The sequence below is a fragment of the Nelumbo lutea genome, chromosome 3 (genome assembly GCF_056320005.1).
Source record: "Nelumbo lutea isolate HS-2025 chromosome 3, American lotus-T2T, whole genome shotgun sequence".
In the NCBI taxonomy this organism is placed as follows: domain Eukaryota; kingdom Viridiplantae; phylum Streptophyta; class Magnoliopsida; order Proteales; family Nelumbonaceae; genus Nelumbo; species Nelumbo lutea.
In genome coordinates this window covers 111,052,052-111,075,503 of record NC_142686.1, presented here as the reverse complement: position 1 = coordinate 111,075,503, position 23,452 = coordinate 111,052,052, and the positions used below count along the sequence as shown (strand labels likewise).

Genomic DNA, 23,452 nt, shown 5'->3' with positions numbered 1-23,452 from the left:
CAGTCGTTCATTTTCTTTCCACTCTCACCCTTTCTTCTTAGTTTTCTTCTTCCCTTCTCCCTTTCCCTCACTCCTCTCTCTTCTTTTTGATTAATTCAGTCCAATCCTCCACTCTCTTTCGTTTCTTCTCCTTTTTTTTCTTTTTCCTTGTTTTTTCTTTTGTTCTTTTTCGCGATGATTTTAGTACAAGAGGCAGAGTGTTGGGCAGTGGCTTTAATAACTACTTTGATTCACTGCTAGTGACTGTTTCCTTATTTTCCTTCACCGGCACTTACAATTCCATGTGGATTCAATTCTGATGATAACAAATTCCTCGATTACAATTCTGGGTGGTTAACATTCTAGTTGATTTCAGTTCTGCCAACAATGGTTCCAACAGTTTCAATTCCGAGTGGTTAAAGTTCTAATTGATTTCACTTCTGACGATAACAGTTCTGGTAGTCTCAGTTTCGGGTGATTAAAGTTCTAGTTGATTCTACTTCCGATAATAACAGTTACATTTTTCAGGTGGTTAAACTTCCAGTTGGTTTCAATTTTGATGATAATAGTTCTGGCAATTATGGTTCTAGACTTTTAAAGTTCTAGTTAGTTCCAATTCGTTAAAGTTCTGACTATTATACTTTCGGATGGTTAAAGTTATGACGAATCATTACAGTATTTGTCCCTCTCTTTTGGTGGTTGGGAATGTGTTCATTTATCTCTTTTGTTGATGATTCTACCTCAACTTTTTTTTTTTTTCAGAAATTTGTATTCTTGTTTGGTACTGTTATCACTATTTTATATTCATACAAATTTTATATTGAATGAAATATGATGTTTTGCCTTCAAAAAATATGTGCATTATATATTATAAATATGATGTATAATTTATTATTTATAAATATAATATTTAATATGTATTTCTAGTCTTTTAATATTTATTATATATAATATAATGAAGATTGAAAATTCCCAAACCAATAAACTATACCATCGAAACGATACTCATATAGACCGATTAACTCTGATCGGTTTCAGTTCGATCAGTTTCGATTAGCGATCTTCCAAAAACCCACTTCCACTGGTTGGATCTGAAAAAAAACCCCAGGATTCGGTGAGCACCGTACTGCTTAAGCTGCCTCATTCCCAAACCACATTATTAATATATGTTATACATTTTGCTGTTTATATTACAAACAACGTTAGTAACTGAAGGATTAATTCAAAGCCTTGTCATCTAATTAGGGGCTAACCTTCAGTGTAGCTGATCTGTTTGATGCTCCCGGCATCCCCATCTCCCCCTACAAATTCTATGCTTTTTATCGACGCAAACGTGAGCTTGGGACAGAGGTTGTGTGAGTCAAGGTTGAATATACCTTGAACATCCTAGATGGATTCACCTGTGTCGCAATATTTGGTTGATACGTAGGGGTGTCAGTTGGATTGGATTTGGTCCAATCCGATTTGGTCCGATGTGAGTCTATTATAAATGGACCAGGTCCAGTCTAATCCAATGAGTATTTTGGACCAGTCCAATTCAATATCTAGACCGTCTAATCTATTTAAATTTATTTTGATTTAGATTGGTTTTAACCCAAACCTCTCCATTGACACCTATATTTCTTATCTTAAATCAATGGATCAGATATTGACTTAATCCAATCCAATCTAATATAAATTTATTATGAACGGACCAAGTCCAATCCAATCTAATAAATATTTTTTATCGGATTGGTCCAATCCAATATGTCTTGTTGGTTCGTCTAATCCATCCAAATGGATTTTGGACTGGACGGGATCCAATCCAAAACCCGATCCATTGATACCCTTATTGATACGTATGATTCCCATCTTTCTTTTTGTCTGATAAAAAATGATTCAACCACAAAGAAGAGGAGGAGGGATGAAGACTAGTTGTATTATTTATATATGGATTGAATGTAAAAGGTGAGGAAGGAATCTTGAATTTTATAATATAAGAATAACTAAATCCTAATTTTCCTTTTATTTTGATTTTTATATGTAAAAAAAACTTTAGTGGTTTCTGTTTTCTCTATTCGAAATTGTAAATTACAATTTACCATGCAGCTGAAGAGTTGCAATGATTTGGTGGGTCTTATGGTAACGTAACATTCAAATCAGGTTCGTATTGAACCTTGTCTGTTGGTTTTAGAGTCACATTACAATTGGTTTTGTAATATTATTAATAATTAAACCAAAATTACTTTTTTCTTCAAACCAAATACAGCCTACCACACTAATATCTATCAACGAACTATAAGGCTCCGTTCAGTTTGTGGGAAGATTTGGGTGGGATGGGATAGGAAAGTATAAAAATTCAACTTTTTCGGTATTTGATTTTATTGGAATGGGAAGGGATGGAAAAGTGTAAAAGATGGCACTGTTCACCTTCCTCCTTCATTCGAGACGAACAAAGGCATGGCTACCCCTTCAAATAGAAGACACCACCATATCGAAAAACCCCTTCAAGAACTTCCGTTCGTCCTTCCTCAAGAACTTCACGAACAGAGGCACGACTATTCGTGGCTGTTTTAGTACAATGGGAAATATAATATATTCAATTGTGGCTATTTCAACCGATATCTCTCTAATTAAAACACAATGATACTATATCTTTTCTTCTGCTAATATTGTAATTCCTGCTTTATGAGAAATTTCTGTTCTTTGCATTCCCCAGTTCATCCTTCCTCAAAACATGCACACTCTCGCCATCTCCCGACCCCCTCCATCCGAGCCGAAACCTCCTGTTGAGCCCATCATAGTCTGAAGAGGAAGAAGAGAGAAGACGGAGGGAGAGAAGACAAGGGAGAAGAGAGAAGGGGAAGATAGAGTCGCACTGAGAAAGGGAGAAAGGGACAAAGAGAGGGGACGGAGAGAAGAGGAAGACGAACCCAGGGACAGAGATAGGGGACTACGTCTGTTCGTCGTCGCTAAAAAAGAGAGAAAGGGAGGAAGACGAAGTCGCACTGTTTCTCTCCTTCCTCTTCATCGTTGTTGGTTCACTTTTCTAGGCCTTCCCTCCTCTACTCATCGTGACCGTAAGTGGTAACAGTGATTTTCCAGTTTTTCCACCCAGGTCGTACTGTTTTGGTGCAACCCCAATTCCATGATTTTGGGATCTACCATCCCACGTCTTTCCCATCCTATCTCTAGAACCACTAATGACTTTTATATTATAAAAAGGTTTGACAATGCATTGGTATTATAATATCATTAATAAATCAAACCAAAAACAACCATACTAATATTTATCAAAGATCCATAAATTACTCCATGATTAATGAAGAAAATAGGAACTAAAACAGAAAAGAAAAAGAATATTGAATTCCACCCATAATTTTATAGTAAACGAGAGAATTTATACAAGTATAGAAGCCTACAAATTAGGAGAAAAATCAAAGAAAATACTGACCAACAACTAGCTAATTTACAGAGCATAATTACAGCCTAAATTCTAGAAATTTACAGTTAAGATTATGATATATAAGGTAACAGAAAAATATCTTCTAATATTCAAACGATTTCTTCAAGATCCCCCCTCAAGTTGGAGCATGGAGATCTTGAACGCCCAACTTGCGAAGAAGAAAATGAAAACCATCATGTCCCAAAGCTTTAGTTAAAATATCTGCCAGTTCGAGTTGAGTTGAAACATATTTTGTAGCAATGGTGCCAAATTGTAAGTGTTCACAAATGAAATGGCAGTCAATTTCAATGTGTTTAGTGCGATTAAGGGAAATTGTCAGTAAGTTTACGCTAAATAGACTAATAGATGTTGGTAGATTACCATTTTACCTTTTGCTCTATTGTAAATGTAAAATAAAGTAAAACTTTGATAAAAAAACAACAAACATCACTTTATCCCTTTTAATTTCAAACGCAACAAGAACCAAAATCAAGAAAATATCTATGGTCAAGAAGAGGACACATTGCCTACAACCTCCACTTCTATGAGATGTCAGTTAGAACAAAGGTGTATTGAATAAAAATTAGGTTGACATAAAAATATGTTTAAGAAGGCTGACATGCCATTCAGGGGCAGTTTGGTCATAAAAAATGAATTTATGCTTACGTATACAACTTCTATCAATGAACACTAATGGTGCTCTAACAGATGGTGAGTTTTGGAAAACCAAAATTCACTAACATGGGGTTCCCTGGATGTTTTGAAAATTTGTGGTGAATCTAAGAGAAATGCTGAAAAACCATAGTGAGTTTTAGACAATTTCCTTATTATTAATGAGCCGATATCATAAAAGTAATAAGCAACAGGTGGTATTTATCAAAATTCATGAGGATTTTGATTGATCAAAGCCCTTCTGATATCATATCTTTATCTTGTTGCGTTAGTTAGAATTGCAGGTCCCAAATTCTTTTTTGTCTTTTGTTAAATAAAAAGAAAATAAATATGGATCTCCTGAAATAAAAAATTGTGTGTACTTGTATGCTAAATTTATGAATAGGTATTCTGCATGCTCTAGGGATGTGTATACACAGAATTTTGCTGTGTATTGGGAACATCTCCCCACTCGCCATCTTAGTCCAAAGTTTTAGGCTGCATTTGGCATGCTTTTTTTAAGGACTATCTCCTTTTTGCATTTTAAATGGCCATGTGAGCACTGAATTTTTAACTACAAAAAAGAAACAAATCATTAAAATAAGAAATGCTAAATGCAACCTTAGTAGAGGTGTAAAAAGGGTCATGCTGGACTGGCACGACACAGCCTATAGGCAGCCCTTGGGCCATCCTGGGTTGTGCCGCCCTCCCCTGGGATAACTTGGGGGGGTCGGCCTGTCATAACCCACAGCCCAAGCCCGTGTAGGCCAGTGCCATGTCGTGGGCCGATTTGGTCAATGGGCCAAGTCTTGGGTCAGGTCGGGCCGTGGACCTGGCCAAAGCTACTTATTTAAAAAAGTTGAAAAAAAAAACAAAATTTTAATTTTATATGAATTTTGATGCATACATTGCTTATATATATAATAATTAAATAAAATTGAAAACAATTGTTTGCTTTATTAATATATTATGTATTATATATTATTATATAATTATGATTTATATAATATATAATATATTATATATACATATATAAAATATATAAATAATATATATGGGTCGTGTTGGGCCGAGCCGGGCCACGTGCGGCACAGCCCGCTCGGTCGTGTTGTTCCAGCCTAGCCCACGAACCTTAAACACCAGGCCTAGCATAGCCCACACGATTGTGTTGGGCCCTAGCACGGCCCACAGACCATCGTGTCGAGCCATGCCAAGCTAGTCTAAATTAGTGTCGGGCCGTGGACAGCACGACCTGATTTACACCTCTAAGCCTTGGAACCCTTTGCAAAGCCAATGGGGATTCATTTCTTAATTATTTCTATTTGGTAGGGATGCAAACAGATCGAATTGGATTCAAATCAGGGTATATTTGAATATGATCTAACACTATTCATGTTGGATCCAATCCATATATGATAGGATTCGATTTGAATTTGAGTCCTATCGGTAAGTTGGATCTTCGGATCTGATTTGATTTGACTTGTTTTTTTTTTATTTTATAAAGTATTAAAAGAAAATTAAAATATACTAATTTAAATAAAGTAAAAACAAAAAATACAAGTATTTTTAATTATTTTCATCATATATATATACATATTTTTATATAAAAATAAATAATATAACAAATTTATAAAAATATAATATAAAAAATTATTTATAAATAAATAACATATATATGTATTATAGATATTTATATTTATAAATATATAATATCGGATTGGATCTTCTCAGATCAGATGGGGGTGATCTGAATCCGATCCAATTTCTGATTGGATTCTATCGTTCGATCCAATCCAAAGATCCAAACAAGAAAGATCCAAATTCAACCAAATAAGATCGGATTGGATCATGATCTGATCCATTTGCACCCCTACTATGTGGGGCTCAGATCTCCTCCCATCCACAAACCGTTCTCACATCCGTATATACCAGAAGACACTACCATCATGTAATGAGATGTGAATAGGATATTCAGAATGAAAATGGACTCGGAACTCCCACCTACAAATTATTTTCACATCTATACCCACAGAACACTAATATGTGCAAATTGGGAATATCTCCTTTGTCATTAATTGATGGGGAGATGAACCCATGCACTATGAGAACTTAGAGAGGATCTGATTTGGTCCTCACAGCCATTTCCAGTCATGTATTGAAAATATGAAGGTTTTTAAAATTGAATCGGACAACAAACCGGTTAGGAGTGGCCAGTTCTAACAAAAATATAAAATAAAAAACAGCCAAAATGTTGGATAGTTCAAATGGTTTAAACGGTTCTGGGGTAAAACGGAACCAATTACCTGACTGATTCCCAGTTTTTTGGTTCAATCCGGTTTTGAAAGTCATGAGAAATATGTCCATAGTTTTTTTTTTTTTCATAAAAAAATATTCCTATAGACGGCTGCAAATGACTGTAGACGGTGTGAAGATGGTCCAGTGAGGACCAAATCTGATTTCACTTAGGAGACATGAGTTTCACATTCACCAGTTTTTAACAACGAATTTGCATGTCCGGTCCCCAGAGCTAAGGTGTTGGATAAGGAGTGTCTTGAGAGTGGACATGCACCTTGATATTTATGCTTTGGAAGTTCTTTCTCAAGTTTCTTGGTAGAGTACTACTTTGTCAAATGCCAGTATTTCTGGTTTAATTTTGTTCTATCATTTATAGGCCGGGGCGGATTAGCTGGAGATAAAAACATACACGGCTGAATCATCTATCACGGTTGGACGCGCCAGTATTTAGTACAGCTGAATCCCAGATAAGCCCACAGTGAGCACTGGTGTATTGAACCGTGACAGGCACTGTAGTACTGTATCGTTGGCTTGGTAATAAGTGGACCCTAGCTGCGACGTTTCTGCTCAATCATACAGTGATTGAAAAAAAATAATATCTAGGCCAGCTAGTTGATATATATTTTGTCATGTTAATAAATAACTACTATGACAAATAAAATAGGAAACTGTTCGTGAGATTGGTAATTGATTAAACCAACCAACGCCCCCTAATTAAGCTTCTTTTTTTTTCGTTTTTAGGAATCCAGACATCATGCAAAAGTTACTTCGATGGTTAATCGTGATTCATATGCTATAGAAGTTCTATACAACTGGGGCTTACAAATCTAAAACTAAGAAATGGCAACGGTGCAGCTCATTCCCGTTCCTGTGAAAATCCTCATCCTTATCTTCATTTTAGTTTTTGCCAATAAGAATAAAGTTATCCTCAATTTTTGTGATTTTTTATAATGTTAATTATTTTATTTCTATTTTTTATTTTATTTAAAATTTTAAAAATAAAATAATTAAAATTTACAATTCTATAATTCAACTATATTCAATAATATTTATTTATATAGATATATAGACCACTAGAATAAATTATCTAATCAATTTACGTACTTTTTCTCAGCATAATTAGTGATTGCCTGATTGGTTCGGTTATTAAAGCGAGATGGTCTTGGGTCTGAGGAATAAGGTCTATACATTTATTGGCTGGGTTTATTGGTGCCGCACCCATCACTAATAACCCTCCCTTTCCCAAAGCGGTGGTGGCAGAAATCAATTTTATGTTAATGCTGAAACGAATCAATTAACATTCCAACGAACCACCCGTTTGGGAGGGTACTAAGTCTCCTCCTAATAGCTGTGTGGCACCGAGTCTCCTCATAACACTGGTGTTTAGCATCAATATTGATTTTTGAGAAAACAGTACAACATAAGTGTTACAGCAGAGAAACAATGTCCTCTTGTTTGTTCGGTATAGTTTTTCTAGAAAAAAATGTTGCTCCAGATCATGTCATAGAAATTGAAAAAGAATGGTTTAGAACAACGTCAAATTCAACATTTTCTGAAAAAATGATGTTTTATTTATTGTTAATGGTATAATAATGTGACATCATCTTGAATGTTGAATAATATAGACCATATTGAAAATATTACTGTCACCACTAGTAATAAATAAAACTAACATTATTTTTGCAAAAAATAACGTATATGACAGATTTCAAACAAAAAATAAACACTAATGCTTACAATTTTATATATCCAACACGTCAAGCAGCTGAGTCTCAAAAGTGGTTCGGCTTTCTGAATTAAATTTTTTTGGCACTTTCTGAATTAAAATTGAGGATGCATGAAGAGTGAAAACATAGCAGGAGTGTGCCAAGCCAACACGTTTCCTCAGAGACGTAATCATGTGAAACAAACAATCTTACAACTAATGATTGTTCAACCAATAGAACCAGTCAACCGTAGAAACCGCTCGCAGTGAGTCGGGCTAGATATCATATTTTACAAGACCCACCAATCGAATCGGGTCGAGGCATTTTTGGGTTGGGCCGGTAAAAGTTAGAGCCTAACCCTAAATATTCAGGTTAGAGTTGATTCATAGGTCAGAGAGATCAATGGTTCAATTGCTTGGCTCAGCTGATCTTTGACCAAATCAACAGTTGTTTACCAAGAATATCGGTTTAATCATCCGGTTCAAATTATTTAAATTGTTTGATAATTCGGGTCAACATAGGCTCAATAGGATTCCCGTGACACAACCTAGACCGAATTCTTTCCGGTGGGGCATGTCTTCTGATTTGGGTCACTAGATAGTAGAATCATACCCTACTTTTCGATTTGGTGGGGTCAGGTTCGTGGGTTGGATCAACTTTTGACAGGTATTTTTTTGCCAGATTGACGATCGGTCTCGTCTCTGACCAGGATGACCCGGGAAATTGGATCTAACTTGGTCGAACAGACTTATATGGTGGTGGGGTTAGGTCCATGGAGTCAGAGGAGTACTTGGGCATGTTCCGCTCATAATGGAACAGAATTATTGAGAATTGTAGCGAGTAGCGACCACCGCGTAGGATGAATTAAATGGCTCACAGCTCATTAGTGGGTATCTTTCATCTCTCTGTGACCAAAGGACCTTGATCGGTTTGGACACTTTTTAACAATGAAAAGACGATTCAACACACTAGTTTTGTCCAAAATGGAAGTAGCAGTTTAGCTTACGTAAGTTGTTGGAGACTCAGCACTGCATGAACCCAGAACAGTGGTCTCAATAAATTAGGGGGTGTTTGGAATCGTGGCCATTTTTTAAAAAAACGTTGTTACGTCATATTTATATAGGTGTTTTAATAAATGTTTATATATCTTATTGTTTGGTTTAATCGATTATTAAAAACTCGGATATATCTTAAAAATTGGGACTCCACGGATGTATGCATCAGCGTACCGTTTCCCTTAACGGCTAATTAATGTGTATCCTATGTGGTGCTTATCTGTCAGCATATAATGAAAAACGGTGATAAAAATCACCTTACCAAACAGCATAATATTACTCACTGCCTAGGAAGCATTTTTTTTTGTGAAAAACGAGAAAAACGAGTCTTGAAAGCATGGACATTTTTTTTTTGAAAATCCGTTCAAAAAATGCTCACATTTCCAAACACAATAAAAGTGAAACAATGGGCGGGCTAGCTGGTTCTTCCGCAGAAGGTGGTTGAGAAGTGTTGACCTGTAAACTGGAAACTACACGACCCGACCCGATTTTAGATGTTCGGATTATTGATGATGGAGCCCTGTAGATCAAGTTTAAATTAGGATCCATGTCAGTCAGGTACAGGTAGAGCTGGAATAACTGCAACCCATGTTAGTTTCTTCAGCGGTTTCCCGTTTCAAATCAGCGTAGGATCAGAAGATCCAGAACCGATCCAACAAAAAATATTAAGGAACCAGAGTTAAACCAGACACTACCCAAAACTGAATTATTCTATTCTTGGAACAATGAATCTGATCCGATGGATCCAATTATAATAAACCTACTAAAAGTATTATATATTTAATATATATGTATGTCTCAAGTTCAATATGAATCAGCTCGATTAGATAAAACCGGTTTTAAGTGAATGATAGAGACAACAGATCAGGAAATGGAATCAACCCACGGTATCAGTTCCTGGAATCAAAGCTGGTCCAATTGGTTTGGATCCATTGGGTCGCTACCGACCCATTCACACCCGATCCGTTTTATAGGTATGGAAATGGGATACATTGGACTTTGCCGAATTTTCTCAGTAAACTCAGAAAGCCTGGTATCCTGATGACCAAAAAGCAAACCACGGCGAGTTTGCATGGTGAGTGTCATAGTTTGATTGATCACGACACGATCAATCATCGGTGGCACTATCACTCTTTTCCCTGATTACATCAGCTGGTGTGTAGTGACTGGTGAGCCCCCCTCTAAAAGTCTCAATTCTCTAACCCAGAGGCCGGCATCCAGGTCTCGTCAACCTTTTATGACAAAGAAAAAGAACTGAAAGAGGGTTATGTCCATTGAAACCCTGCAATGATATCTAACTCAGGGAACCCATTAGCCACATCTCTCTGGTTATCATGTCAAAAAATTCTTTCTTGTAAGGAAGGGATGCTCAGAGAGTGGATATCCTTGCACTAAAGCTACTTTGATTTTTTTGACCCAGATGAGAGATAAGCCATGATTTCTCTCACTTTAAGTTTTTATTTTTAATCTTTTGGTCGGCTTTTGGATATTCTGAGCCTCTGACCTCACACTCACATAAACCCATCTCAATTATAGAATGTAGATGGTAAGATGACCATCCATTGCAAAAGGGAGATTCCCTTTGGCTCAGTATTCCATAGTCCAAACAAATACACCGACCTCTTTTTAGCTTACTCCTCCCTCTGAGATATGACAAGGACACCTCCCCTCTTCCTAGCTTCCCTTCTTTCTGTCACTCTCTTCGTCCCTCCCCATTACCAATTAGATAGATTCCTTACATCACGTACACCTTTCGCCTTACAAATATTCCCCTCCCATGTACAAATGAATGCCACCCAGTCCTCTGATTCTTCACTCACACACTCCACCTTCCAATTCCCATACAAAATCCCATCTTCTTTCCTTCAAATCCCCTTCCTCCAAAGGAAAAACAATTTTGAAACGAAAGTCTCTCTCTCTCTCTTCTCTATTCATCCCCCACTCATGGTTCCTGAATTAGAGGTATGCCTCTCAATTCTTGTCTGCTCTACATTCTTCTACTAATTACTTAACGTAAATTCAATTTCTTCATATATAGCTAATTAATTAACCAGCCCAACTCGTCTCTAATTCATTGAGTTATTGGAAATGCAGAAACCTCGAATCATAGAGATACAGGTCCGTATGGACTGTAATGGGTGCATTCACAAGATCAAGAAGGCATTGCAGGGAATAAATGGTAAATGGTTTATGATGAAAGTATTGATATATTTGCTTTTTAGTTTTAATTCCTTTTTTTTTTTTCCTTAGTGCAGGTTGAATTCCAGCCTAGTCGTGAGTTCATGTTTTCAATTTTGTGCAGGTATATACGAGCACTACATTGATTTCCCTCAACAAAAAATTACAGTTGTAGGGTGGGCCGATCCCGAAAAGATTGTCAAAGCCATCAAGAAGACAAGAAAGATCGCCACCATCTGTGCACACTCAGAACCCACCGACCCACCTGCTCAACCCACGGAACCAGCACCGGCCGACGCCCAGAACCCTCCACCGGCAGATCAGTCCCCACCCACAGAAGCTGCCCCACCGACGGAGCCTCCCAAAGACTCACCACCGCCTGAGAATCCAACTCCAACTCCGGAGGTGGCACCATCAGCCGTAGCTACCGACGCTGCTGAAGCACAACAGCCGGTGCAAGTGCAACCTTCCGAGACCAAAGACGTAGAAGAGATCCATGTAATACACCACCATCCACGTGACTACGGGTATGGGTATGGATACGGTTATGATGGGCATTGGAACGGTTATCCTAATGGATATGGGTTTCGGCACGAGGCACCCGTTTATGTGACCCACAGCTATAACACCTACAAACCATCCCCTTACATCACTGAATACGAATACGTAAGGTCACCCCCTCGACACACCCGTTACAGTAGGGTCGAGCACTACGGTGAGGATTATCAGAGCCGAGGTAACACAGCGGGGAACAACATTACATCAATGTTTAGTGACGAGAACCCGAATGCATGCCGAATAGTGTAGACTCTAAGAGCAATGGAAACTGAGGTTAGTAGGAAATGGACTCTCTTTTCTTTTCTTTTATTTTCCTTTCCTTTCTTTTGCGTGTAAAGAGAGTCTATCTATGATGATGAGCAGGTGAGGTGAGGGAATCCGACTAGGCATACAATAATACTTAGTTATTAGTGTGGATGGCAGTAAGGTAATAAACGTATCAGAATGTCGCTTGAAAGTAGAATGAGATTCTTAGCTTGTAAATGCAGGAAGAATTGATCCTGCATTCCACTACTAAAATATGCTACCTGGTGTTCATTTATTAAGGGAGAATCTTATAAAGCTATGTATTATTATTGTACTTGTTTTGTACAATACAGACGACCTCAACTTCCACTTCTTTGGAAAATACCTCCTCTTCCTCTGTAGTCTGTCCTTGTTTTTCGTTGTTTTCATCATGTTCAGAACTTCAAAGAGGAAACAGGTAGCAGTAGAATTAGCTTCCAGATTGTATATATTCTTTATGTCGATGGCTCACAGTTTTGTGTAAGAAAGTAGAGGGCAAACAAGGGGCTACATCAGTACATACATGTTGCCAATAAAGATCAGAATATGGATTGATCCCCGTATGGGTTGCAGGGTTGGGTTGGAGAAGACAATTGAGATCTATTAAATGTTTTAAAAAATCTGTTATCTGTGTATAGGACCTGTATCCAATCCAATCATATCAGGATATGTTTTGATGTTTTAATCACTGCATATTATTGCAGAAAGCAAAGACCAGCATCAGATGGATACTGACGCTCCAGAATGGTGTGATCAGATCATCAGAGGAGTCTTATTGACCCTCGCGCTCAAGTATTCTTTTTTAAGAATTAAACAAGAGTTGTCTACCATGGAAATGTCATCCATCATGTTTAAGCTCAGTTATGGAAAGTTTTGGGGACACATGGCAAGTTATAAACTCAACCCTCACGTTCCACATAGACCCAAGACAAGTTTTTTATTTGACAAACAAACAATTAAGATGGGAGATAACAGTTTTTAGCTGTTCATTTCCATTTCACATGAGCTCGGATCTCCTACCTACCTACCTACTAACTGTTCCCACGTGGGTATACCCACAGAACACTACATGCATGGGAATTTCTTCTTCTTCTTCTGGTTCCCAGTATAAGGCATTATTGTCATGTGGGAACAGTGTTTGGATAGAAGATCCAGAGTCATTTTACACAGCCTGAACGAGTAGCAACCATTTTAATGGATCTTTACCTAAGAAGAAAATAGAAAAATTAAATGATCAGAACCAATGAGACAGTATATTAAAAATATGCTTTTAAAATTTCAGATTTCTCTTTTTCCGAGAAAAAAGCAAAGATGCCCAAAAATAAGTTAAGGCAACAATGAATAATAGCATTTTCTCGCACATTTACAAATTCTCACATAAATTACAAAAACTACCATTCAACTGATATCAATTTGTCCAAAAAAAAAAAAAACAAAACAAAAATATTTCCCACTTGATGACCAGAGAAATACCATTTGTAGCCCAAGACAGGAAAGCTTGAAAAATATTGCTTGACTAATATTAATAGATGATTGCTATAAGAAGTGAACCATACAGTGAGGGAGCTGATGAGAAAGTATTACTCTTCTCGAGTTCACTTCTGTGCAAAATGGGTTAATTTTGAACTGCAAATGGTCCAACTAATACAACCATTTGCAGAGTCATAATATTTTTTATTTTTTAATCAGTGCAAAGTTATACACCAGTTGGTGAAAGGGCAAAAGAATCCCCATATCACTGACAAGCAAAACTCAAAGTCCAGAGTGTATCGGACAAATACAGCATAAAAATGGCACTCAAGGGAGAATGAAGGAAAAAACTATTTTTCAATAACCTCTGCCTCTTCACAGACACAGAGCACCTCTAATCTAATGGGTTAGAACTTAGAACCAGTGTTTTAAAAGGCATGGGAGAGGTGCCCCCAAAACGCACAGATAGTCTCATCAGATATGGTTTCAGAAAAAATAAATAAATAAAACAATTAAACAAGTAAATAATTGCACACAACGCACAGATTAAGCTGTTAAGTGAGGTCCTTGAATAGGTTTTATTCTCTAACATGCTCCCTCACACGAAAGCACATTGGACTTGAAGCGTGGACAGCACAGGCCCACCCATACCTTGTGCTAAAACTTAATTTATTATAATGGGGGTGACGACTAGAGCACTGGTCAAAGTGGCTCTGATACCATCTCAAATAACCATTCAACCTAAAAGCTTAAGCTGTTAAACGAGGTCCTTAAATAGGTTTTATTCTCTAACAAAGCCCAACTATCATTGCATGCTTCATAAATGAGAAACTGTTTTAAATAGACTGCAAAGATATATTTAAAAAGAAAATGGAAGTCAAATATTAGAAGAAATCACACCAGGGAACCTACTATTTCTCATAATAAAGATTGTAAAGCTCCAGATAACCAGCAAGATAACAATTCGCACAGAAAAGGCAACTTAAAAGCTATGTTACATTTCATGGACAATAAGATTGTGAACCAGATGAAAGTAGCTAATGCCATCTACTCATCTGTTGGCTGCTCAGGTATGTTATTGAAATCAAAACATCAACAAGTTTGACATAATGAAAGAACACAGTGTAATATGGCATGGGAACAAAATCCTATAAGAAGCTTACTGGTCCAATGGCATAGTTTCTAGTTCAGAGTTTTATCTTTTCTTTTCATTACTCAAGTAGATTCTTGATTGGTTTTCTAGAATTGTATAAGACCTACTCAGTAATTGACAGGGTGTAAGTAGGAGTTGGAAAGGAAAACTATCTGCACCCTATTGGACTTCTTATGGTTATGTAGCAGGATCATGTAGAGGTTAGTCCATTATTTCTATTAGGACTGTGCAAGTTAGCCTCAATCATCTCCAAATATCAGATACACACCAAGAACCAAGCAAACATTATAATTTGACTACATCATGAGAAGGGAGTTTATTCCAGTAGGGATACAGCTCACAACTTCCCATAGCTCTTTATCCAGTAGGGATTTTTGAAGCAAGGTACAAAAATACAAAAATGAAAATGTTAAAAATAAAAAATTCAAAAAATGTCAAAACAATGTACATATATATGTATATGTACATTTGTAAATGAAAATTGTACATGTTTTCAATCAAATCTACTCTTAAACTGGGCCATAAAGCCCAATAAAAGATAACTATATAAAAATATATACATAAATTCTTCCAGACCCAACCAACCCGCCCAAGATCAACCAACTTGGCCTGGCCCAGCTCAAACCCGAGACCAACCCAAACCAACTTGGCCTGGCCCCGCCCAAGATCAACCAACTTGAGCCTGGATTGATAAACTTGGGCAAAACCTCAGGTTGGGCCAGGCCCAAGCCTTGCACCTTCAGGGTTGAGCTTCAACCAAACCCGCCCAAGTTGCACCCCTAGTGGACAGTAGACCCAGACTCAAACCAATAAGTAAATGTGCATAACCAGTTCTGAACCAGATCCCATAAGGTCTGCAATCGGCACTATCAGGTCTGACCCAATAACACCCTATTATAATTGATAGCTATTCATTGAACATGAAATTTGACAATAAACCTACTTATTTGTTAAATTGACACAATTGGAGATAATTATATGATAATATTTTTTGATGTCTTTTTTTATCAGAAACTTAAAGAGATTTACTAGAACTTAAAAAGAGAATAGTACAAGAAGAAGTTGTTAGAGATAACACCCAATACAACAGAGAGCCCCACTACCCAGCTAACACCGAGCCCAAAACAAATTATGTCTATTCACCCCTTGTTTAGTTAAGTCATCCGCCAAACCATTAGCAGACCTCCTCACCCATCTTAACTGGATTTGCATGTCTTGACAGCAATTCTTTTGATAAATCATTATATGATAATATCACAAGTATACAAGGAGAAAAATAGGTATCAGACTGGGGTATCTTTGTTATCCGCCAATATATACATATAATTATATATACAATTATATCTTTTTTTATCAATATATATATATATACACAATTATATCAATATATATGCAATTATATCTATAGCCAATTCGCGATGTAGATGTGCAAGCGAGGAAAGAATCCATGGAGAATTCAGTTTTCCAATTTCTTTTTCCGAGTGACCTCTCATTGCCATCTACCCTAATAGCAAGAGCTTTCTCTCATGTGATTCCTCGGTCATTCCTTGGTGGACAGCAAGCATTGTACTTGCTTTCCCATCCAGATTCTTCAATATTTAATCACCCACAGCCCCTCACCCCATAAACCCACAACCAGATCTTAAAATATTAGGACCCCCGCGCTGCTACATCAGTTAGGGTCTGTCATGTCTGCCTAACCCATTAACAGACCAACACCCATAGTTCATAGTCAAGCAGATTCTGGACCCACATTATTCAATAGTTCCAAAATAAAGACATCCTGGCTGAAAAGCCATCCCAGAATAACATTCAGATTTTTGCAACATCTGATTTATGGCATTACCTAGGTAGGTTAGATATAATTTGGGAAATAGTCCACAAGACAATAGAACTTAGATGGTTAGTGGTTGATGTCATCATCCAACTAGGCTTATTTAACTAGGACTTATTATGACTAAAAGGAGTATACCCACCACTGACCCCTTCTACACGAGATTGTTGGAGGGGTGGACTGGATAAGAACTTAGCTTTTGGCATTTTTTACACAAAGTGGCCTCTCAGACACAAGCCTGCATCCTCATGTTTATCAACCCAAAGGTTTACCATTGCAACAAAAAATGACCCTTCGCTAGGATTTCTTATGCCTGAGACCCAAAAAAAATGGGTGAAGAATCCGGAGTGGATATGGTGTTGTTCCTAAACCATTTTGAAGTGTTGTAGATGTATGATATAAGGATATAGCGAAGTTCCATATCCGAATAAACCAAGGCTTTCACACAGTAAACCTTAGTAGATCCCAAAGGACAGTAGGAGAAATTCTCAAGACAGTATTAGATGAATATGTTGCAACTACTCTCAATCAGATTGCACAAAGCATTGCTGTTACAGTGTTCACTTTCAAATTGTCAGAAGAAAAACATTCAAAAATGGCCATAAATAGTTGCGAAGACTTGGTTTGATGCCTAAAAGCATCATTGGCATAAGAACCACGTCTTGATAACTACTCAACTTTATGTCTACACCATGCTGCACCAAGATTTTCCCTGCACTTGCAATCAAGAAAAACAGCAGGATAGTCCATCACAAAAGCACACAGCTGGCAGACTTTTTTTTGCTTCCACCTAATCTCCATACTGCAAGATCTCTCTCACCAACAGAAGAAGAAAGGATGTACTTCCCATCTTCACTGAAGACCATACAACGAACAGCCCCCTATTCAGCAGAAGATAACTTGCTTAAATTGACAAGGAACAGGCAGTGAAAGAAATTTTGAAGCACGGAACAAAAGATTAAATAGCAACTACTTTACACTCACAGGGTGGCCAAAAAACTTGTGTATTTTATTATTGTCTGAGCAATTGAAAATCTTCAACTGACCAGCTGCAGTTGCTAGGGTTGTTCCATCTGGAAAAAATGAATAACCATCATGAGTGGCATAAGCATCTATATACCAACCAAAAAGCATCAAATAAACAAACGGGCTATTCACCGATATGCATGACATTGTTTTTCAAAACAGAAAAACATGGCAGTTGTTTTTGTTTCAAAAAGCAAAGTCATGCATAATGGCAAACAGCCCCAAAACATGCTCTTGCTAAAAGAGTGTCAGATAGAAGCATTAACAAAACAAAGCAACATGTATTGGATTTAGTCAAAGAACATATAGTGTGCTTAGTAATTGATTAGCAAGCAAATTGCTTTAGTAGGGGTCCAATTAGACAAAATATCTGGCATAATTTGATCAGATCTCAATTTCACTAAACTCAATGCACTATTTGACCAAATAACTGATGGACAGATGGAGTACCCCATCTTCCCAAGTTCCATACCATTTTTAGACTGATTTTTTAATTGGGACAGCTCTGGAAACATTGATACCTGATCTGCGAAAATTGTAGTTAGCATTAGAATGAAATCACTCAAAACAGAGAAGTTTCCTACTTCCACATCCTCAAAGCTCCATACTAGACGGCAACAGATGCACAACCAACTTTAAAAAAAAAAAAACATTTTCTCCGGTACAACATTCACTTCCTTAATCAATAAAACATTGTTACATTGAACTCATAAAAAATATATACCTGGCGAGATGGCAATTGAGGAAATTGTCTTTGTAGAAGCCTTAAACTTCCTTAATATGTTTCCTGTCATGGAATCAATTTGGCAAACCATACCATCAACTCCTGCAGTATATATACATAAAGCATGGGCAGAGAATGAAATGGCACTGACACCCCTGCTCATTATCAAGAAAAAGTGGTCACTGGTTAGAGAATGTATTTGACTTTGTGACTATTCAAGCCACTTTACATTAGCATATAACAATTTAGGAAAGTAATGCATTTTAGGACTTAATTGCATGATAGAAGATTGCAAAAAAAAAAACACAAAAGCAAAAGCAAAAGGATTAAGACACAAATCTCATATCAACCATGAGACGAGATGGATTTTCTTCTCTTCTCAGAAAATAGTGGTCAATCTCTGCTCAGAAAATGAATTCTCTTCTCATGGATTTTAGGGAAAAAATCTCTGAAGTCTGACATGCAAAGAATTTCATATTTCATCACCACAGAGGAAAATAATAAAAACATCTAAACAAAAAAAAGAAGATTAACATAACCCCTTAGAAGAAACTTTCCATTGTCAATCTCTGATCAGAAACTGCATTTTCTTCTCATGGATTTTTTGGCAAAAAAATCTCTTAAGTCTAACATGCTAAGAGTTTCATGTTTCATCACCAGAGGAAAATAACAAAAAATTAAAAATAACTAATCAAAAAAGGGAGATTAAATATCACACAGAAGCAGCTCTCATAATAATTAGTTCTCAGCCAATTGAAATACTCAGAATAGCGTATACTGCCAAATTGAGGCTTGCAATCATCGAGCCACATATATGTTCTCTTCAGTCCTCAATACTAAAAAGCAAGAAATTTTTCAGAAATAGGAAAAGTTTGTCTTAGATCTGCAGGAGATCAGAAGTTGGAATGGTTTCTCAGTCACAGTTAACTCAGAAACACGGACCAATAAGACTTCATCATCTCCTCCTGCAAATTTATTCGTTTAAAAATCAAATCAAAAAATAAATAAGTGTAAATCAAACACAAAGATCATCAAAGATAAAATACAACAAATAATGATATGTCATATTGTTGCAATTTTCTCGTCAGATGATCCTTGTAGCAGAATAAAAGGAAGATTACCATTGCACCTTCGAAGAAACCTTCCGTTAATAATATATCACATAGAAGCAGCTCACATAATAGTTAGTTCTCAGCCAACTGAGATACTCAGAATAGAATAGAATATATTGCCAAATTCAGTTTTGCAATCGTCAAAGCCACATTTATGTTCTCTTCAGTCTTCAATACTAAAAAGAAATAAATTTTTCAGAAATAAGAAATTTATTTCTTAGATCTGCTGGAGATCAGAAGTTGGAATGGTTTCTCAGTCACGGTAAATTCAGAAACACGGACCAATAAGAACTCATCATCTCCCCCCCCGCAAATTTATTCATTTAGAAATCAAATCATAGAATAAATAAAAGTAAATCAAACACAAAGATCATCAGGGACTTAAATACAACGAATCATGAGATGTCATATCGTTGCAGTTTTCTCATCAGATGACCCTTGTAGCAGAATAAAAGGAAGATTACCATGGCAACTTTGAAGAAACCTTCCATTAATAATATCACATATAAGCAAATCTAATAATAGTTAGTTCTCAGTCAATTGAGATACTCAGAATAGCATATATCGCCAAATTCAGGCTTGCAATTGCCGAGCCACATTTATGTTATCTTCAGTCTTCAATACAAAAAGAGAAATTTTTCAAAAATAGGAAAAGTTTGTCTTAGATCTGCTGGAGATCAGAAGTTGGAATGGTTTCTCGGTCACAGTTAATTCAGAAACACGGACCAATAACATTTCATCATCTCCGCCCACATATTTATTCGTTTAAAATCAAATATAACAGTAAATCAAACAGAGATCATCAGAGACTTAAATACAACAAATCATGAGATGTCATTTTGTTGCAGTTTTCTCATCAGATGATCCTTGTAGCAAAATAAAAGCATGTTAAGAGAAAAATAAAACAAGTAACATGTAAACAATTTTGGCCTGCGAGAGACATAATAGCAACCAAGGTTCACAAATCGGTGAAAGAAAGCACAAGATCATCAGAGACCTTGTGCTAAGGGGAAAGAAAGCACAAGGTTCCCAACACGAAGTAGGGAAATAATCTAAGGTATAAGATTAGGGAGAAGGTTCAATGCCTTATGCTAAGGGGATAAGTTGTGGTTATTCACTCCACAAAGAGTAAGCACGCATGGTTGCGTTCCACCAAAAGATTTCTCTAGTTGCAGTAAATCAAACAAGATCATCAGAGACTTAAATACAACGAATCATGAGATGTCATATTGTTGCAGTTTTCTCATCATATGATCCTTGTAGCAAAATAACAGCACTTAAGAGAAAAAGAAAGAGACAAAAATGAGAAACAAGTAGAAGGTAAACAATTTTGGCCGGCGAGAGACATGATGGCCACCGTGGTTCACGAAATGGTAAAAGAGAGCAATAATTTATAGACCAACAATGCAGAAACCTTAAAGAGCAGCACGAATTAGGGACCACCATTTGAAAAGCCATTAACTTGACAGTTAACTGTAAACTGTCAAAGTGCTATGAGTTAGGCAATACTTTGAGAACAATAGATAATAAAGACAGCACAGAAACACCAGTAAAGAGTTTTACGATCCAGAATACAGGAAGCCTTAAAATCTCATGGAAAAAAGCAATAAAGAGGAGAAAAAATGAAACAAACTTTGATTAGGAACAAAAAAATATAACAGAAAACATAACAAAAAAAGAAAACAATAGAACAAAATGAAAAATAACCGACCTTCGAAGTACATGTAGACACCATCCTTTGGGCGCAATGGCGGCATGACCTTTTTCCGGAGATCAGGTTTCCCCTTCTGCACGGTGGTCATGACCATGTCACTAACACAGGCCGACGGCAATCTGTTGAGACGACCCTTGATCCCCTTCACGGAGATGATGTACAGGTTCTTCGCACCTGTGTTGTCGGCGCAGTTCACCGTCGCCGCCACCGGAAGACCAAGCGACATCCGGAACTTGTTTCCGGCCGTTCCTCCACGACCGGCAATGGGAACAAAAACAAGTCAAGAATTCCATTGTTGGAAAAGCTCTGATCTCAACGGTAACCCTAACCCTAAAACATGGACGAAACATAAACACTATCTCGTGACGAGGGGTAATTTGGCCCGACTCATTAACATGTGGACACGTGTTACGACCGGCCAGGTCAGCTCAGATAACTCGAGCACCTCGGCAAGAATTAAGGTCTGAGCAGCTCATGGTACCCCAATTTGCCGAGGTGCCTGATAGCCCACTTCTAGAAATTAATCAGCTGTTTTCGATCTTTTCGAGATCATACCGCACGTATGTAAGTCTTATTCTTATCCCACTCGGATCGGACGAACTCAATAAACTTTATCAGTTCGACTAATCACATGAGCAAACCGACATCCGAACTGCCATTCAGTTAAGAGCGACCAGTTCGTGCACTATCACCTCGCTTTGACATTTTCATAGACTACAACTTGATTTCTGAAGGGAAGTGTCACAATGTTGGTTTGCGAAATTTATAGCTGGATAGGTAGGCTCTCCTTCGGACAGTAGCATCAATCAGATCTACACGAAGAGGAGACAACAAAATGAAAGAGACCTTCCTTTGAAGAGGAGACAGGCTCTCCTTCGGTAGCAACATAAACAGGGCCATCAAAGGTCGCATTACACTTCCCTCGAAGGTTGCTAGATCACATTACACTTCCCTCGAAGGTCACTGGAAAGTAAACAGCAAAACGGGAAGGCCTCTTCGTTCTCCCTTCGCAATGACTAGTAACTCGAAAGGCCAAAAATAGGGCCATCGATCAGATCTATGCAAAGAGGAGATAGCAAAACGAAAGAGACCTTCCTTCAAAGAGGAGACAACCTCTCCTTTAGACAGCAGCGTAAACAGGGCCATCGAAGGTTGCATTACACTTCCCTCAAAGGTCATCGGATCAAAAGTCGTCGGATCACATTACACTTCTCTCAAAGGTCGCCGGGAAGTAGACAAAAAAACAAGGAAACTTGAAAGGCCAAGGAGCTCTCTCAAAGGAGAAGACCCAAAACCCACGTGGGACTCTCGCACGATTGGGTTGCTCTGTTTAGCTTCCATCTACACGCATGAGTTGCATGCACGTGAGACCGCCAATCTACTCGCATGAATAGATTCTATATATATAGAATATATATATTGATGTGAAGTTTAACAAATTGAAAGTGGCCAAAGTCAATTTTGCGGCTTAAAAGAATCCGATGAAAAAATTTTAAGGGATTATGAGCAACTTTTGGGTCTAATATCAATAAAAGTAATATATTTAATAAAATTTAAAAAATAAATTAACTTTTTAAAAATAATATCAAAAGGGGCAACTTCTTCTTGTATATTATTCGTTAGAGCCGCCCGCCAACGCCTTTGGCATGCCTCCGCTCACCTCTGCCTCCGCCTCCGAAGGTTGCCGGAGCCCAACGAATGCCCAACGAAGACCATCTTATACAATGACCCATTATCAACCCACAACTTCTTTAACGTCTCAGATTCTTGATTCAACAACCAAATTGCCGATTTCAACAACCCGCCATCGAACATCTACATTCCCAATTTATCATCAAATAAGAGCTTGTAATCACTCTCCTTGACGAGATTCAGACCTCTAATGGCGAGAATGATTTCACAATGGTTGTGGCCGACGTAGATGAGGTAAGGCGGAGCATGGCCCTGGGTCTGCTCGTATGTGACGCGCTTCACGACCCAGTCCGGGTTCATACGACATCTGTCCCTGGGAAGGACTTTGGGATTGCGGAGGTCTTCCTCGTAGATGGCGAGAATGCAGTGGCACATACGAGGGACGGGTTCAAATTCTTCCGAGGTGGGCAGCGGCCAGGTGGAGCTGTCGTCATAGCCGACATAGGTGCAGCGTTTCCATACCTAGCGAGAGACACCTATGCAGACGACACACTCAGCTCCACACCAAAGAGACATATTCTTCCTCTGTTAGGGAAGGAGAGAAGCTTCTATCCTGGTCTTTGACGAACCCCAAACAAACCAAAGGCCCAAAAGAA

At 37.6% G+C, this 23,452-nt stretch overlaps 2 protein-coding genes and 8 non-coding genes across 14 annotated transcripts; 1 reads left to right on the top strand and 9 right to left on the bottom strand.

Moving 5' to 3' along the window:
- The first annotated feature begins 10,808 nt into the window (after positions 1-10,808).
- Positions 10,809-13,120, top strand: LOC148867627 (uncharacterized). 3 transcript variants are annotated; one of them, XM_088974220.1, is made up of 4 exons: positions 10,809-11,072; positions 11,205-11,289; positions 11,413-12,119; positions 12,836-13,120. In XM_088974220.1, the coding sequence occupies exons 1-3, from the start codon at positions 10,896-10,898 to the stop codon at positions 12,093-12,095; spliced, it is 945 nt and encodes a 314-aa protein (XP_088830346.1). In that variant the 5' UTR covers positions 10,809-10,895; the 3' UTR covers positions 12,096-12,119; positions 12,836-13,120. The 3 variants fall into 3 exon arrangements, with proteins under 3 accessions (XP_088830346.1, XP_088830345.1, XP_088830344.1); XM_088974219.1 differs by lacking the exon at positions 12,836-13,120 and adding an exon at positions 12,210-12,474; XM_088974218.1 differs by lacking the exon at positions 12,836-13,120 and having other exon boundaries at positions 11,413-12,474.
- A 3,967-nt stretch (positions 13,121-17,087) lies between these two features.
- On the bottom strand, positions 17,088-22,539 carry LOC148867618 (pre-mRNA-processing factor 19-like). Of its 3 annotated transcripts, none has more exons than XM_088980648.1 (5): positions 21,162-22,539; positions 18,339-18,493; positions 18,087-18,140; positions 17,573-17,661; positions 17,088-17,469 (listed from the first exon to the last, which is right to left on the bottom strand). In XM_088980648.1, the coding sequence occupies exons 2-5, from the start codon at positions 18,427-18,429 to the stop codon at positions 17,338-17,340; spliced, it is 366 nt and encodes a 121-aa protein (XP_088836774.1). In that variant the 5' UTR covers positions 18,430-18,493; positions 21,162-22,539; the 3' UTR covers positions 17,088-17,337. The 3 variants fall into 3 exon arrangements, with proteins under 3 accessions (XP_088836774.1, XP_088836775.1, XP_088836776.1); XM_088980649.1 differs by lacking the exon at positions 21,162-22,539 and adding an exon at positions 20,536-20,698; XM_088980650.1 differs by lacking the exon at positions 18,087-18,140 and having other exon boundaries at positions 21,162-22,419.
- Positions 18,736-18,832, bottom strand: LOC148867626 (small nucleolar RNA R64/Z200 family). Its single transcript, XR_016111749.1, has one exon. It is a non-coding gene; the product is annotated as a small nucleolar RNA R64/Z200 family (small nucleolar RNA).
- On the bottom strand, positions 18,905-19,001 carry LOC148867625 (small nucleolar RNA R64/Z200 family). Its single transcript, XR_016111751.1, has one exon. It is a non-coding gene; the product is annotated as a small nucleolar RNA R64/Z200 family (small nucleolar RNA).
- LOC148867624 (small nucleolar RNA U54) lies at positions 19,063-19,146 on the bottom strand. The gene has a single exon (XR_016111733.1). It is a non-coding gene; the product is annotated as a small nucleolar RNA U54 (small nucleolar RNA).
- LOC148867623 (small nucleolar RNA SNORD18) lies at positions 19,680-19,754 on the bottom strand. Its single transcript, XR_016112061.1, has one exon. It is a non-coding gene; the product is annotated as a small nucleolar RNA SNORD18 (small nucleolar RNA).
- LOC148867622 (small nucleolar RNA Z199) lies at positions 19,819-19,888 on the bottom strand. Its single transcript, XR_016111739.1, has one exon. It is a non-coding gene; the product is annotated as a small nucleolar RNA Z199 (small nucleolar RNA).
- LOC148867621 (small nucleolar RNA U18) lies at positions 20,123-20,196 on the bottom strand. The gene has a single exon (XR_016111746.1). It is a non-coding gene; the product is annotated as a small nucleolar RNA U18 (small nucleolar RNA).
- LOC148867620 (small nucleolar RNA Z199) lies at positions 20,248-20,317 on the bottom strand. The gene has a single exon (XR_016111738.1). It is a non-coding gene; the product is annotated as a small nucleolar RNA Z199 (small nucleolar RNA).
- On the bottom strand, positions 20,638-20,707 carry LOC148867619 (small nucleolar RNA Z199). The gene has a single exon (XR_016111735.1). It is a non-coding gene; the product is annotated as a small nucleolar RNA Z199 (small nucleolar RNA).
- Positions 22,540-23,452: the final 913 nt, after the last annotated feature.

What these genes read in the sequence shown, in the direction of transcription:
- LOC148867627 (XM_088974220.1), top strand. Translation starts at nt 10,896, where the DNA reads ATGAATGCCACCCAGTCCTCTGATTCTTCACTCACACACTCCACCTTC. An exon ending in TCATGGTTCCTGAATTAGAG is followed by an intron (nt 11,073 to 11,204) that starts GTATGCCTCTCA and finishes TTGGAAATGCAG; the next exon opens with AAACCTCGAATCATAGAGAT. An exon ending in GGCATTGCAGGGAATAAATG is followed by an intron (nt 11,290 to 11,412) that starts GTAAATGGTTTA and finishes AATTTTGTGCAG; the next exon opens with GTATATACGAGCACTACATT.
- LOC148867618 (XM_088980648.1), bottom strand. Translation starts at nt 18,429, where the DNA reads ATGGTTTGCCAAATTGATTCCATGACAGGAAACATATTAAGGAAGTTT. An exon ending in CTCAATTGCCATCTCGCCAG is followed by an intron (nt 18,141 to 18,338) that starts GTATATATTTTT and finishes CAATTTTCGCAG; the next exon opens with ATCAGGTATCAATGTTTCCA. An exon ending in ACAAGTTTTTTGGCCACCCT is followed by an intron (nt 17,470 to 17,572) that starts GTGAGTGTAAAG and finishes TCTGCTGAATAG; the next exon opens with GGGGCTGTTCGTTGTATGGT.